The 13000-nt window shown below is 55.5% G+C and overlaps 4 protein-coding genes across 4 annotated transcripts; 2 read left to right on the forward strand and 2 right to left on the reverse strand.

Annotated features, from left to right (window-relative positions):
* Positions 1-1177: 1177 nt before the first annotated feature.
* M406DRAFT_98787 (uncharacterized protein) lies at positions 1178-2196 on the reverse strand (the record flags this gene model as incomplete). Its single annotated transcript, XM_040926425.1, has 3 exons — positions 1178-1786; positions 1868-2084; positions 2151-2196. The coding sequence occupies 3 exons, from the start codon at positions 2194-2196 to the stop codon at positions 1294-1296; spliced, it is 756 nt and encodes a 251-aa protein (XP_040779828.1). The 3' UTR covers positions 1178-1293.
* Positions 2197-3278: 1082 nt separating this feature from the next.
* M406DRAFT_286871 (4'-phosphopantetheinyl transferase) lies at positions 3279-4608 on the forward strand (the record flags this gene model as incomplete). Its single annotated transcript, XM_040918702.1, has 2 exons — positions 3279-3386; positions 3462-4608. 2 exons carry the CDS (start codon positions 3279-3281, stop codon positions 4338-4340), a joined length of 987 nt encoding a protein of 328 aa, XP_040779829.1. The 3' UTR covers positions 4341-4608.
* Positions 4609-5560: 952 nt separating this feature from the next.
* Positions 5561-9638, forward strand: M406DRAFT_273366 (uncharacterized protein). Its single transcript, XM_040918184.1, has 2 exons — positions 5561-8104; positions 8162-9638. Exons 1-2 carry the CDS (start codon positions 5720-5722, stop codon positions 9350-9352), a joined length of 3576 nt encoding a protein of 1191 aa, XP_040779830.1. The 5' UTR covers positions 5561-5719; the 3' UTR covers positions 9353-9638.
* On the reverse strand, positions 9607-12685 carry M406DRAFT_344837 (uncharacterized protein; the record flags this gene model as incomplete). The annotated part of the gene is made up of 2 exons (XM_040922017.1): positions 9607-12561; positions 12652-12685. 2 exons carry the CDS (start codon positions 12683-12685, stop codon positions 9788-9790), a joined length of 2808 nt encoding a protein of 935 aa, XP_040779831.1. The 3' UTR covers positions 9607-9787.
* Between the last annotated feature and the right edge of the window lie 315 nt (positions 12686-13000).

Here is a 13000-nt window from a genome sequence, read left to right on the forward strand (position 1 = left end):
GACGGGGCTTGCATCCCGGCCTTTAAGCTTGAAGGTACCGGAAGGATGATCGAGGGCCAAGCATTGGTTTTCGATGAAATCCAGTATGCCTTTGAGACCTTGGATGGGAAGTTGGAGACTTTCGAGGATCTGGTACAGATTTATAGAGCTACATCTCAGTGGTATCAACAACGCTCGTCTGCAAACTATCCATACAACATGCCTCTGAGCCGGGTCATTGTATTTAGCATCTGCAATGGCTTGCAATGGGGCAACTCGCAGGTCTGGCACGAAGTCCTAGACTTAATATCTACGGCTCTCGAGGCCTCTGTCTCAGGCAGCCCTGACTTGCTCAAGCGGGACTTGCAAGCTCCTCTCATCCAGATTTACGTAAACCGACTTCGCAGGATATCCCACCGCCGGCGGTTTGTGATCTCGGAGCGGGGATTCTGTATGCTGGCACCATCGATCACGACCCCCGGCGACATTATTGCCTTTGTCGCTGGCTATGACGAGCCCTTGATGTTTCGTCCAGTATCCGGAACATTGTCGCCCTCGTGCGACAATCGTTACTATGTGATCGGGGGCTCACCCATGATAACCCCACATCTTCGCCAATCTGGGAGACCGCGGTGGGCTTACATGGGCTGTGGCCGTTGGCAAAGTCTCAGCAATTTACTAAGGACAATTCGTCTATGCTAATAAAGGCTTGGTGTTGTATTGTCTGAAAACCCTCAGCAGCTTACCGTTTGTTCTGACCTTGCGCAAAAGAGATAGACATAAGATCGGTGTTTCATGTATTTGATTCCGAGGTATGTCCATGGCCTCTTTTCATATTTTTGTTTGGTAGTATAAACAATAATTTGTTTTGCCGTTGAGGCGAGCTGGAGTAGAATGAGGCTCAGGTCAACGGGTGTTTCTTCGAAAACTATGAGTAGAACCCCATGTTTTCATGCCTTTCTCTCATCTACTAAGTACATAGAAAAGTCTCACAAGAGCATAACACGCCTGTTGGAGACAATTATGGTTGGTGAAACTTTGGTGAACTATTTCTCCCTATCTCAAAGATGCCTATACACACACACACACACACACACACACACACATATATATATATATATATATGTCTGGACGCCTTCACTTGGACCAAAAAAAAAAAAAGGTTCAATTTGTTTCAGGCATTGACAGAGAATCACTTGTCAAAAAGTAATCATACGATTCTACGGACCCATTTCAACCTGATCTGCCAAGGTGAAATGATGGTGTACACTGTCTGCTACCCGTCCCTGACATCAAAATGTACTGTCCAACCAACTACCAAGGATACTGTCCATCCGAAGAAAGAAACCCACCATGCTCATCATCCCGCTCGCCGTTGAGAATCCTGACTATCGGCGCAGCCCCCTCGCTCGTAGGCCGCGCACCGCTCTCCGCATTGTTATGCGGCCCCAAGCCCGACACCGTAAACCCAGGCGTGTAGGCAAACACCTTGACCCCCTCGGCGCCGTAGACGGCCGACTGTGCCGCCGTGATCAGGTTCAGCGAGGCCTTGCTCGCGCAGTACGGGATCCCCCACATGCCCAGCTTGTTCGTGCTCGTCGTCGGGTCGAGGCGCTTCCGGATCGACCCGCCGCCCGAGGACACGTTGATGATGCGGGGTGTGTGGGTGGACGCCTTGAGGAGGGCGATGCAGGCTTCTACGAGGAGGAAAGGCCCCGTGGCGTTGGTTTGGAAGGCCTGGGAGAATTGCTCGGCCGTGGAGCCTTCTGGCCAGCCCACTGCGGCATTGTTGACTAGCACATCGAGCCTGAAGAGGAATTGATCAGTCTATTTACATCAGGAACATCAACTCTCAGTCAAGGTCCGCCGACAGCTTGTGCATACTTACCGGCCATGTTTGTCTGTCACGGTCTGTGCGGCAGCCTCGATGGAGTGAGCATCGGCGATGTCCAGGTGCAAGAGCTCTACGGTGCCAGATAGGTCTCGAGACTGAAGATTCTTCACGGCGGCTTCACCTTTCTCGACGGAACGGCTGCCAAGGAGGACGTGCTTGGACGGGACGGCGAGGAGCTGTGAAGCGAGCTCCAGGCCGATACCTGAGTTGGCTGTTCGATTGTCAGTTCGTGATAATGTTCAGAGAATAAGATATGTATTCAGAGAGAGTGTATCACAATACTCACCACCAGTGATCAGGACGACAGTTTTGGCAGAGGCCATTATGAGTTCGGAAGAGCACTTACTACGAGATGAACCAGGTCCAGTCTATCTAGACAGGATAGAGGAGACTGAGCCTGGCTTTTATAGCCATGTTCTCCAAGTTATTTTATGTGCAGACTCGATATTGATGTTTGTCACTGCAGTATTGCTTCGAGAATCAATACGTTACGGTGATAGTGTTAAGCCCGGAGCAGCATCACGTACTATGAGCAGGGGTTCAGCTCTAGAGCTATATGCGGAGTTGACCAAGAAAGACTGTCCGAATCGATCCGCTTAGCATTAGCAAGGGTCTATTCGATGAAAATGGTGTATTATAGTTTTACAGAATCACCAGGCTTGTTGAACTGTTCTGCTATAGGATGTCTTTAACATTCACACTTGCCCATTTCGTCCTGGCGAGGCGAATCCCAGCCTGTCGAAGCTTTGAAGAGGGAATTTGCTGCTGATATGCAATCATAGTATTCAGACTGACCCATTGACTTTGATAATTGCCTTTCAATACCCTAGGCATGATATTGCGCCGTGGCTCGACAATTTTCGCTATATGCTCAGGAGTGTGCCTGGCAATTCCTCAACACAACGGAGTGAGTGCTTCGGCAGGGAAGAGAAAATTAGAAAATATATAAGCTTGGCCAGACAAGGGGTCGCTCGTTTATATTCTTCGTATGATTGACACCAAAATGTGTAGAAGACATTGCGAGACCTTGGTGGACAAGTAAGTACTTATTAATTACCAAGAAGTAGGCAGGTATGAAGAGGCAGAGAATGTGAGGTTGGGTTTACAGTAGCTGGCTGCAACTCCACCTCAGTCCTTGCTACCCCTGCAACGCATCGTACTGTACCTGCTTATATAAGTAGTCAGCAACTCGCAGCTTCCTTCAGCCTCGACCACTTCGGAGCCCGTAATACATAATTCGCCGAACCGATGTGAAAACATGCCTTCTTTAATGGCGAGTTCAGCTCATGTGTTCACGTACGAAATGAGCTGATTCATTATTACAGCTATTGCTTGTTCATAACATACAGTGCATCTCTGCACCCCCACATAACTTGTGACCATAACCAGGCGTTGCTTGCTGGCCATGGTGGAACCTCCGGCCCCAGGCACGCAGCCCGTGATTGTGCAGTGGCTCGTCGACACGCGCAAGCTATGGCCCAAGGCCGAGAAAACGGCGCAGCTCGAGACTGAGGTAGATATAAACCCATCCAAAACCAACATTTATCCTCACATCGCACGCCCTCACTGACGCCCCAAATACTCACAGGCGGCAAGAGCCCTGGCCCTCCTCAACCCCGAGGAGCGCAAGTCGGTACTCAAGTACCTCTTTGTGCGCGACGCCAAGATGTCTCTGGCCTCACATCTGCTTAAACACTACGCCATCTCGCGCCTCGTGGGGATCCCGTGGTCCAAGACCAACATCACCCGCAACGCCAAAACGAAGCCTGTCTACGTAGACCCGGCCACCGGCAGGTCGCCGCTCGACTTCAACGTGAGCCACCAGGCAGGGCTCGTGGCCCTCATTGCCGGTTATGGGTTTGGCCAGGAGGAAGCGACAGGTGCCGCCGCCATCGATGTGGGCTGCGACGTGGTGTGCGTCAATGAGCGGGAGGACCGGGACCACGGCGTTATTGCGCGCGAGGGCTGGCGCTCGTTCGTGGACATGCACGCCGACGTTTTTGCACCGGGTGAGGCCTCTTACCTCCAGCAAGGGGTCGTGGCGGCCAACTTCCAGCAGCAGGACGGGATGGGCACGGGGCCGAGGGCCCTCAATAGCTTCAGGCTGCGGTGCTTCTACACGCTGTGGTGCCTGCGCGAGGCGTATGTCAAGATGACGGGGGACGCGCTGCTTGCGCCGTGGCTGCAGGCGCTCGAGTTTAGGAACTTTGTGCCGCCGAAGCCAGCGCCAAAGATGAGCGAGGAGAGGGGGGATGGGGAGGATGTCGTGGAGAAGTTCGACATTGTGTTTGAGGGGAAGAGGGTGGAGGATGCGAATGTGTGTCTGAGGAGCGTTGGCCCGGATTACATGACCTGCTCGGCGATCCGCACGCCGCAGAACAAGGAGGTCGGGCTGGGGATCAGGCTGGGGCCATATGAGGTGGTGGAGATTGAGCAGATTCTGGATCACGCCGAGGCCACTCAATGAGGCAAGATAGACAAAGAAGTTTCTCTTATTTCTTTTCTTTTTTAGGCCCGCCGTGTTGGTGACCAGTGGGGGTAAGCCGCGGCAGGATGAGGCCATATCCAGACGCCAGCAAGGAGAGCGAGAGCGAGGTCCACACCGCTGAGACGCCGTCGTGCTGACTTGACTAACTACCGTCACCTCAGTCCGAAATCAAAATAGAATGGGGGAATGGCGTTCCTGCCTGCTTCTCCCAAAGTCTATAGTGGTCTTGTATTCAAATGTGTCAGCCAAGTCTGTTGAGATAAGGGAAGTACGGCCATAGTTCAAAGTGGCAAGCATAGTAGAAAGCATAGTGCAAGCATAGTACAGTAAGGGGACTATCACCCACCTGCCATGAATTTCTCAAACCACAGTGGCTCCAATCACAGGTGGCCCTTGATTTTAGGGTAGCAGGAGCCAAATTTAGCGCGGCAGAACAACGTCATCTTGAGCTTGGTGAGATGGACATGGGGTACCATGCCCACTCCACTGTACTGTGCTGTCATGGTTCTACTACAGGGCTACAGCAGGCCCAGCTGGTTGTCTGGGCCCTTGGAACTGGCCCTTGCAGTCATACATGGAGCTCTCTTTCTGTTGATCCTCTCCCCCAAAACAACCTAGATCACACACCCTCCTGTCCAAGGCCCTGTGTAATTTTGATATCTACTAACTATAGTAGATAGATTCTTTGAACCGTCGCCCTCCGAACCCCTCCTTTTCTTCCTTTTCCTTTTCCTTCCTATTCAGTGCAAGCACAGCACTGCTTTTTATCTCGTCAATCGATCGATGGCATCCATTCCTTTCGTGTATTGATTGAAGAAGAGAAAGAGAGAACAATTATCTTGGATAACAACCCAGCTTGTCCTCATCCTCGCCTCTGAGGCAGTTTACCACTGATACGAGCCACGATCATACCCCACTCGGGAGCCAATTTCCACTTTCACGTGCAGACTGAGGCCACCTATTTACCTGCCACCATCTGTCTCGACCAACACTGTTAGCTTTGCATGGTGTAGCATCCGAAGAAACGAAGAAAGAAAGAGAGAGGAACATTGTATATCTCTGTGGTAGAGTCAAGATATCCTGCCATGTCTGAAGCTGGTGAGAGGTGAGCAGGCAAACAACCAACCAACAAGTTCCCATGGCAGTTTCCTGGCTGAGACAATGTCTCTTGCTAACCACTGTGGGCCCCCTCTTTGTGTAGCTCTCACAAGCGCTCCAGGTCGGCAGCTGCCCTGTCCCTCCTACGGAGAGCCAGAGACTCGAGCGCCGATGCAGCCTCCCCCTCGAACCCCGTCGGTGCCTCTCCCTCGGTAGAGCTGCCTCCTCCTCAAGCCGCCGCCGCAGCCGCCACCGTCTCCATGTCTAGCCATCAGGCCAACAGGAGCCAGAGCTCTCGACTCTCCGCCGTCGCCTCCAACAACGGCAGGACGCCGTCAATCCAACCCCCTGCCCCCTCCGCCTCGAGGGCCTCCGGCAGCCTCTACGACAAGGGCAACTCCCTCGAGCAGTCTGTGCGCAAGTTCCGCATCGTCGAGGCCCTGCGCAGCGGAGATACCGCCTCCATCTCCAAGGCCATCCGCGACACCTCCGACAGCGGGCCCCGCGCCAGCACGTCCTCCATGAGCACCCTCGCCGGGGGCTCTCTCGAGGATACCACCGTGCTGCACCTCGCCATCCAGTGCGCCGAGTTTCCTGTCGTCGAGTATACCGTCTCCGATGGTGCAGGCTACATTGACATCAACGCCCGCGACAAGGATGGGAACACGCCTCTGCACATCGCCGCCACGCAGGGCCGTACCCAGGTCGTGAAGCTGCTACTGGAGCAGGACGACATCAACGATGCCATCACGAACAACCAGGGCCGTCTGCCCCTCGACCTCGCTCGCAATGCCGACATCTTCCAGTCGCTGCAGCTATCGCGCTCGCTGTTCGCCGAGGGCAAGATCAGACAGGTGCAGGAGCTGATCGGCAGACAGGACTATAAAACCCTCGAGCAGGTGTTGGAGGAGACGCGCCTTAAGACGGTGCTGGACATCAACAGTACTGAGTTCGTCCTCGACCCGGTGACGGTCCAAGCTGGAGGCACACTGCTGCACGAGGCGGCAAGGCGCAAGAATACCACGTTGATCCAGCTGCTGCTGCTGCACGGGGCAGACCCCTTCAGGCGTGACCGCAAGGGCAAGCTGCCGCAGGATGTCACCAAGGATGATGTGACCCGTGCCATGCTGAAAAAGTCCCCTGCCGCGGTGGCTGCACAGCGCGGGATTCAGGAGAAGGCTGTTCTCGGGACCGCGTCGCAGGTTGCCGCCGCCACCCCCGGTGACCCCCTGCTGGGCAAGGAGGCGAGAGAGATGAAGGGATACCTGAAGAAGTGGACAAACTACCGCAAGGGTTACCAGCTGAGGTGGTTCGTTCTAGAAGACGGAGTCCTCAGCTACTACAAGCACCAGGACGACTCGGGGTCCGCCTGCCGTGGTGCCATCAACATGCGCATCGCGAAGCTCAACATGTCTCCGGACGAGAAGACCAAGTTCGAGATTATCGGCAAGTCTTCGGTCAAATACACTCTGAAGGCGAACCACGAGGTCGAGGCCAAGCGCTGGTTCTGGGCCCTGAACAATGCGATCCAGTGGACCAAGGACCAGGCCAAGGAGGAAGAGCGCCAGCGTGCTGCCAATGCCGAGATGTTGAGCAAGGCCAAGGAGCAGGCGCAGGTTGGTGTAGGCGGCGAGGCACCGAGCGAGAACAACAACTTCCTTGAGCCGGTTCCCAGGGGCAGTACCCAGCTCAGCCGCCTAGCATCTAACAACAACAAGTCACAGGGTAAAATGACGAGCACGGGAGGAAGTTTTGTAGAGGACGATGACTATGCAGAGACGGAAAATGAGACCAGGGCCGGTATGTCTGTCATGCAGGAGGACCACGACGACGACGACGACTACGGCGAGGCGTCGAGCGGCAGGGATCAGCCGGGCGCTGGCAAGGACGCCTTCAACATCACTGCACAGTCTCTAAAACTGCAACTGGACACGATGGCCCAGGTCAACGCTGCCCTGGTCGCGGAGGCCAGCCAGAACCCGGGCGTGAAGTTGTCAGACCCTAAGACGGCCGGTGCCTTGGCTACGTACGACGCCGCAATTCGCTCTATGCTTGGGCTCATTGGCGACCTGATGAGGATCTCTCGTGATAGGGATGCCTTTTGGCAGTACCGTCTCGATCGGGAGACTGACATGAGGAGGATGTGGGAAGAGAGCATGGCTCACGTCGCCAAGGAGCAGGAAGTCTTGCAAGCACGCATCGGCGAGTCTGAGGAGAAGCGCAAGCAGACGAAGCGCATGCTTAAGGAGGTCGTCGGCAATGCCAGCATCACCGACAGCCCTAATCTGTCCGAGGTGCCAGAGGAGGGCGAGGTCTCGGCCGCAAACACGCCTGCCTTGTCTCAGAAGTCGCCAGCAAGGTTCTTCACCCGCCGCGAGACCGTGCTGACGGAACTTGCGAACTTATCCGAGGACGACTCAGATGTGGATGAGGAGTTCTTCGACGCGGTTGACTCTGGAGAGATTGAGGCCGAGCCTTTGCCTCCCGTCACTGCAACGACTACAGCAGTTACCACCGATGGCAAGAAAGAGTCGGCGGCCGATTCTGGCATCATCGACATCAGCAGCTCTTTTAGCGGATACGAAAATGGTATTCGTTCAAAACTGAAGATTGATGCCGACAACAGGCCAAAGATCTCACTTTGGGTAAGTCACACTTGTCTTTTGGGAGACCTCCTTAAATCTAACACGTCGTTTCTCCAGGGTATTCTGAAATCTATGATCGGCAAGGACATGACCAAAATGACACTGCCCGTCACCTTCAACGAGCCCACCTCCTTGCTCTACCGCTGCGGCGAAGACATGGAGTATGCTGACCTCCTGGATCTTGCTGCTGACCGATCCGACTCGATCGAGCGCCTTCTGTACATCGCTGCTTTTGCTGCAAGCGAGTACGCTTCGACCATCGGCCGTGTTGCCAAACCTTTCAATCCACTCCTTGGCGAGACGTTTGAATACGTCCGACCCGACAAGAACTACCGCTTTTTCATCGAGCAGGTCAGCCACCACCCACCTGTCGGTGCTGCCTGGGCTGAGTCGCCGAGGTGGACGTACTACGGCGAGTCACATGTGAAATCCAAGTTCTATGGCCGATCGTTTGACATCAATCCCCTCGGCACGTGGTTCTTGAAGCTGCGGCCGACATCGGGCGGAAAAGAAGACTATTTCACGTGGAAGAAGGTGACATCTTCAGTCATTGGTATCATCACAGGCAACCCCACCGTCGACAACTACGGACCCATGGAGGTCAAGAACTGGACGACGGGCGAGGTATGCTACCTGGACTTCAAGCCGCGTGGCTGGAAGGAATCGTCCGCATATCAGATCACCGGTAAAGTCGTCGACGCGAGTGGGCACGTGCGCATCTCCATCGGCGGCCGGTGGAACTCGAAGTTGTACGCGCGCGTCACACCAGGCTACGAGGCCACCGTCGAGGCACCCTCAGATGCCGCCAACGACTCGGCTTCCATCTACAAGGGCAGCTTCAACGACCCCAGCAAGGCATTCCTGATCTGGCAGGCCAACCAGCGGCCTAAGGGGATCCCCTTCAACCTGACGCCGTTTGTGCTCACCTTCAATCACATCGACGACAAGCTGCGACCATGGCTCCCGCCAACCGACTCGCGGCTGCGGCCCGACCAGCGCGCCATGGAGGAGGGCCAGTACGACTTTGCCGCTACGGAGAAGAACCGGCTGGAGGAGGGCCAGCGCGCACGGCGGCGGGCGCGCGAGGCCGAGGGAGGCGAGTTCGTGCCGGCATGGTTCACGAAAGCTAAGTGCGAGATCACAGGCGAGGAGTACTGGAAGTTCAACGGCAAGTACTGGGAGCAGCGGGAGAAGGCGGGCAAGGGGGATGCCAAGGCCTGGGAGGGACTGGAGCAGATTTACGAGTAATTTAAGCAAGGAAATTGAACGTTGAAAGGCAAGTGTTGTGGTGAGCATAACAAGAAATGGTGCGCGCGCGAGAGAGAGAGAGCGAGCCGGATGGAGTAGTATTTTTAGTTGACGCGAGAGAGGGAAGATGTTCCATCTTTTGGTGTTGCTCTGTTGTTGATTTTATTATGAGGGATGAAGACCCATGGTACACAATGACGGGCTCCTATGCATCGTCTTTCCTTGTATAGACAAGCACATAGCAGTCTGATTCTGAATATGATGTTCCATTGAACACCTTGATACCTTGAAAATTTCTTGAGGGCAAGAGGCATGATACACATCTATCCTTGTGAGAGAGAAATACAGTTTACCTGTTGTGAGACACTGGATATTGTTTGACTGCGACATTGATCTCGCACATGGCGATCATTCCGTGGCCGGAAGTCAGCCAGCTCAGACGGCCTCCCATCTACCCACCCATCCCGTCACCTCTCCAGCATTCCTCACCACACAGACACGCCCTTCTTCCCGACTGCCACCCGCCATCAGCAGCGACTCGAGCGCCTTCTCCACTGAAACGGCACCGATGGCGACGCCCTTTCCCTCAGACAGGCTGAACTCCCCCTTGGTGACGTACCCGATGAGGTCCTCCTCGCCGGGAATGAGAGGGTGGTGAGGATCGTTGTTGTCACAGGAGGCCATGTGCATTGCAGGCGGCGGGAAGGGGACCTTGTTGGCCACGAGGGACTGGACGAGCAGGAGCTTCTGTGTGTGGTGGTCCGCGTCCGTTGGGAACCGGGTCGGCTGGTTGGCAGTTTTCTTCTCCTTGTTGTTGTTGCCAGGGGCTGCCGGTCTCTTGGTGTTGGAGCCGGGTAGTTTGGCCAGCCACTGGTTGCGTAGGCCTGTGGGGAGCTCTTTGGTCTGTGGTAGCGGGTGTGTCGCTGGGATCTCAGGCTGGGTTGTGGACTGGGGCTGCTGGACTGCCGCTTTGCGTGAGGGGAGCCGGTAGATGCGGGCACAGGGGTTCACGACGCCGCGGCCGGGGAAGGTGATCTTGACGGAGGCGATGGAGTACTTTGGTGGTTGGGTTTCTGGAGATTTTGTGGACAAAAGTGTGTTGAAGGTGGTCTTGGAGAGGTGGTGGACGAGCGTCAGTGGATGAGGTAGTATTTCGTGTGTCTTGACAGGTTCGGCTTTTCCGGCATCGTCAGCCTCCTTTTCGTGGCTCTTATCCGTGTTCTCTGTTGCGGTATGTCCTTGGTCCGATTCGGGCTCCTGTCGAAGCCCAAACAGACTTTCAAACTCACAAGCCCAGCCAATACCAATCTCTCCTTTCCGGCCTGCGCCCAAGTCAAGGGATTCCCACGCGACGCGCTTCGATTTTGGCCTTCGCTCCCAGTCAGCATTCCTCTTCTGACGCTGTTCAAGCTCCCAAGCAGCACCAGCTTCCGTTCCTGGAAAGTCCCCTGGGAACCAGGGCAAGCCTTGCTCAAAGGTCACCTGGCGCAGCTCATCCAGGCCACCGACGCGAGGGTTGCCGCCAGTCGAGAGAGGGTAGTGCACCAGGCTGTGCCACAGAGGCAGAATACATTTCCACGGTGCGAGCAGCGTCCAGGTGCTCTGCGTAGATGTTTTCAGGCGCGAGGACAACAGGATAACGGGAAAGGGAGGGTCAGCCTTGCTGACTTGGAGAGGGTGGCCTGGTGGATTTGTGCCCCTGCGTCGGTTGAGAGCCTTCTGTGAGGGAAAGCAGGACGCTCTGAATCGTGCGTTGCGGTCAAACAGCAGGTATGGTGAGGGAGATCCAGCAGAAGATGTCCTGTCCGAGTCGTCTGGCTGGGTCGTATCCGCTGTTCGCGCTTGGACTGTTCGTGGAGGGTGTCTCAGACGTGGATCTTGAGCAGAGAATCCCAAAACAACGTCGGAGGGAAGAGCAGCATCATTGGCAGTGGCGAGGAGTGATCCAAACAGCCTAGCATGATCTTCCCTTTTCTCTGGTCCCTCATGGTATGGGTGAATGACACCCAGCAGCGCTTCAGTCGCCCCGGGGCCCGTGAGCTCAATGCTGCCAACTTCGAAGCGCAAGTCCTCGACATAAAGCCTCGGGGTCTCTCTCTTGATGAGTTTGGTGAGGATGTTGAAGACTTCAAGGAAGCACGAAGGATGCAGTCTTATGAACACTTGTCTCTCCAACTTTTTGGCTGGTTGAGACGAGTCCTCTGCATTCTGGACTGTGACTGGCTCAGGGTCCCATATGACTGTGGCTGGACCCACTGGTCGTCTGATATCTCCCTTCTCTTTGCTCAACATGCCAGACCACTTGCGGCGGCCATCCCTCCACTTTTTGCCTCGGTCATCCCATAAACTGCCATGAGACATACCCAAGGCGCCCAGGATCCTCTGGATGCCAGCCTCATGACCATAGAGGCCGATCGTGCTCATATAGCTCATGTCCCATACCATAGCTCCCCTGGCGGTCGATGCACGGTGCGTTGGCCTGTAGACCTTTTCGTTCGGCGTCAGTGGTATGGCAAACCTCCACAATGGGTCTTTTGGCGGGGTCATCTTTGCCCTCTTCGCATGCCACAGGTGTGTTGGCAGCCAGGTCTTGTCAATCTGGCGTTTCCTGAACCTTGCCTTGGGCCTTGGGGGTTCGTTCAGCAAGTTTCTCCGGACCTTAGGCCTTGCAGGTCTTGTCTCGATCAGCTGCCTGATCGCAGCTGACTCCTCCACTTCCACTTCCACTTCCATCCCCTTCCCACTATCTTCTCCCTCGCCATCCTCCCCAGCCCTTTTCCTCGCCTCCCTCAACTTCCTCTGCCTCTTCTTCTCCGCCAGGACCCCGAGCCTCCTAGCGACCTCGGCCCTGATTCTACCCCTCGAAGTCTTAGGCTTCCTCCGCCTAGTCTCGACGGTAGGTGTGTTGTCCTCTACCTGCTCCCGACGTGCCCTGGCCCTCAGCCGCTTAGGAAGCTTCTTGGCGTTGTGTGAGGCGGTGCGCCTCCGCATGGCACGGGGCACAAGCTGGAAGGCGCGGCGGTTGTTGATGTGCTTGGAGGCGCTCATGCCGGAGGTCAGAGCGCGAATCTCAAACTCGCGAGCGGACAAGAATGCCTGCAGGTCGAGCTCACCGTCGCGCAAGGCGGCGTCGGCGGGCTGAGCGCGTATGGTGCGGGCATCGTGGACCTTGGCGCGCTTGTGAGAGCGCGCACCACCGCCGCTGCCGCCTTCTCTGGCGTGAGATGGCCTGGACGACGAGGAGGCCCCTTGGTCATGAGGCGGGTCCTTGCGTTTCCTAGCAGGTCCAGAAGGCTGACCCCCTCCTGGCTTTTGAGAAGGTGGTGGAGCCATGGCTGAGGGTGGTGTGTTGTTTTGAAAAAGCTGTTGATATTAACACCTTGAAAAAAATTAAAGTGGTGTTGAGGCACGATGTACATAATTGCAGCAGGCACTGTATGGGCTAGCTGTCGCCCCCCCCAAAAGGCGTGTACCATGGTAGATTTTTGAAGAGCTACCCTGGAGAGCCTAGTAATGGAAGGGAGGGGGGGCACCGGGGGTGTAGCGCACGGGGGGTGTAGCGCCAGGGCCAGAAAAGGGTGAACCACAACTGCCCCTGCCCCTAACGGTAGAACCAGTACGCAGGTGCTATGTTTGTACAGTACAAGG

The sequence above is a fragment of the Cryphonectria parasitica genome, assembly GCF_011745365.1.
Source record: "Cryphonectria parasitica EP155 unplaced genomic scaffold M406scaffold_2, whole genome shotgun sequence".
Classification (NCBI taxonomy): domain Eukaryota; kingdom Fungi; phylum Ascomycota; class Sordariomycetes; order Diaporthales; family Cryphonectriaceae; genus Cryphonectria; species Cryphonectria parasitica.

What these genes read in the sequence shown, in the direction of transcription:
- M406DRAFT_273366 (XM_040918184.1), top strand. Translation starts at nt 5,720, where the DNA reads ATGTCTAGCCATCAGGCCAACAGGAGCCAGAGCTCTCGACTCTCCGCC. An exon ending in GGCCAAAGATCTCACTTTGG is followed by an intron (nt 8,105 to 8,161) that starts GTAAGTCACACT and finishes TCGTTTCTCCAG; the next exon opens with GGTATTCTGAAATCTATGAT.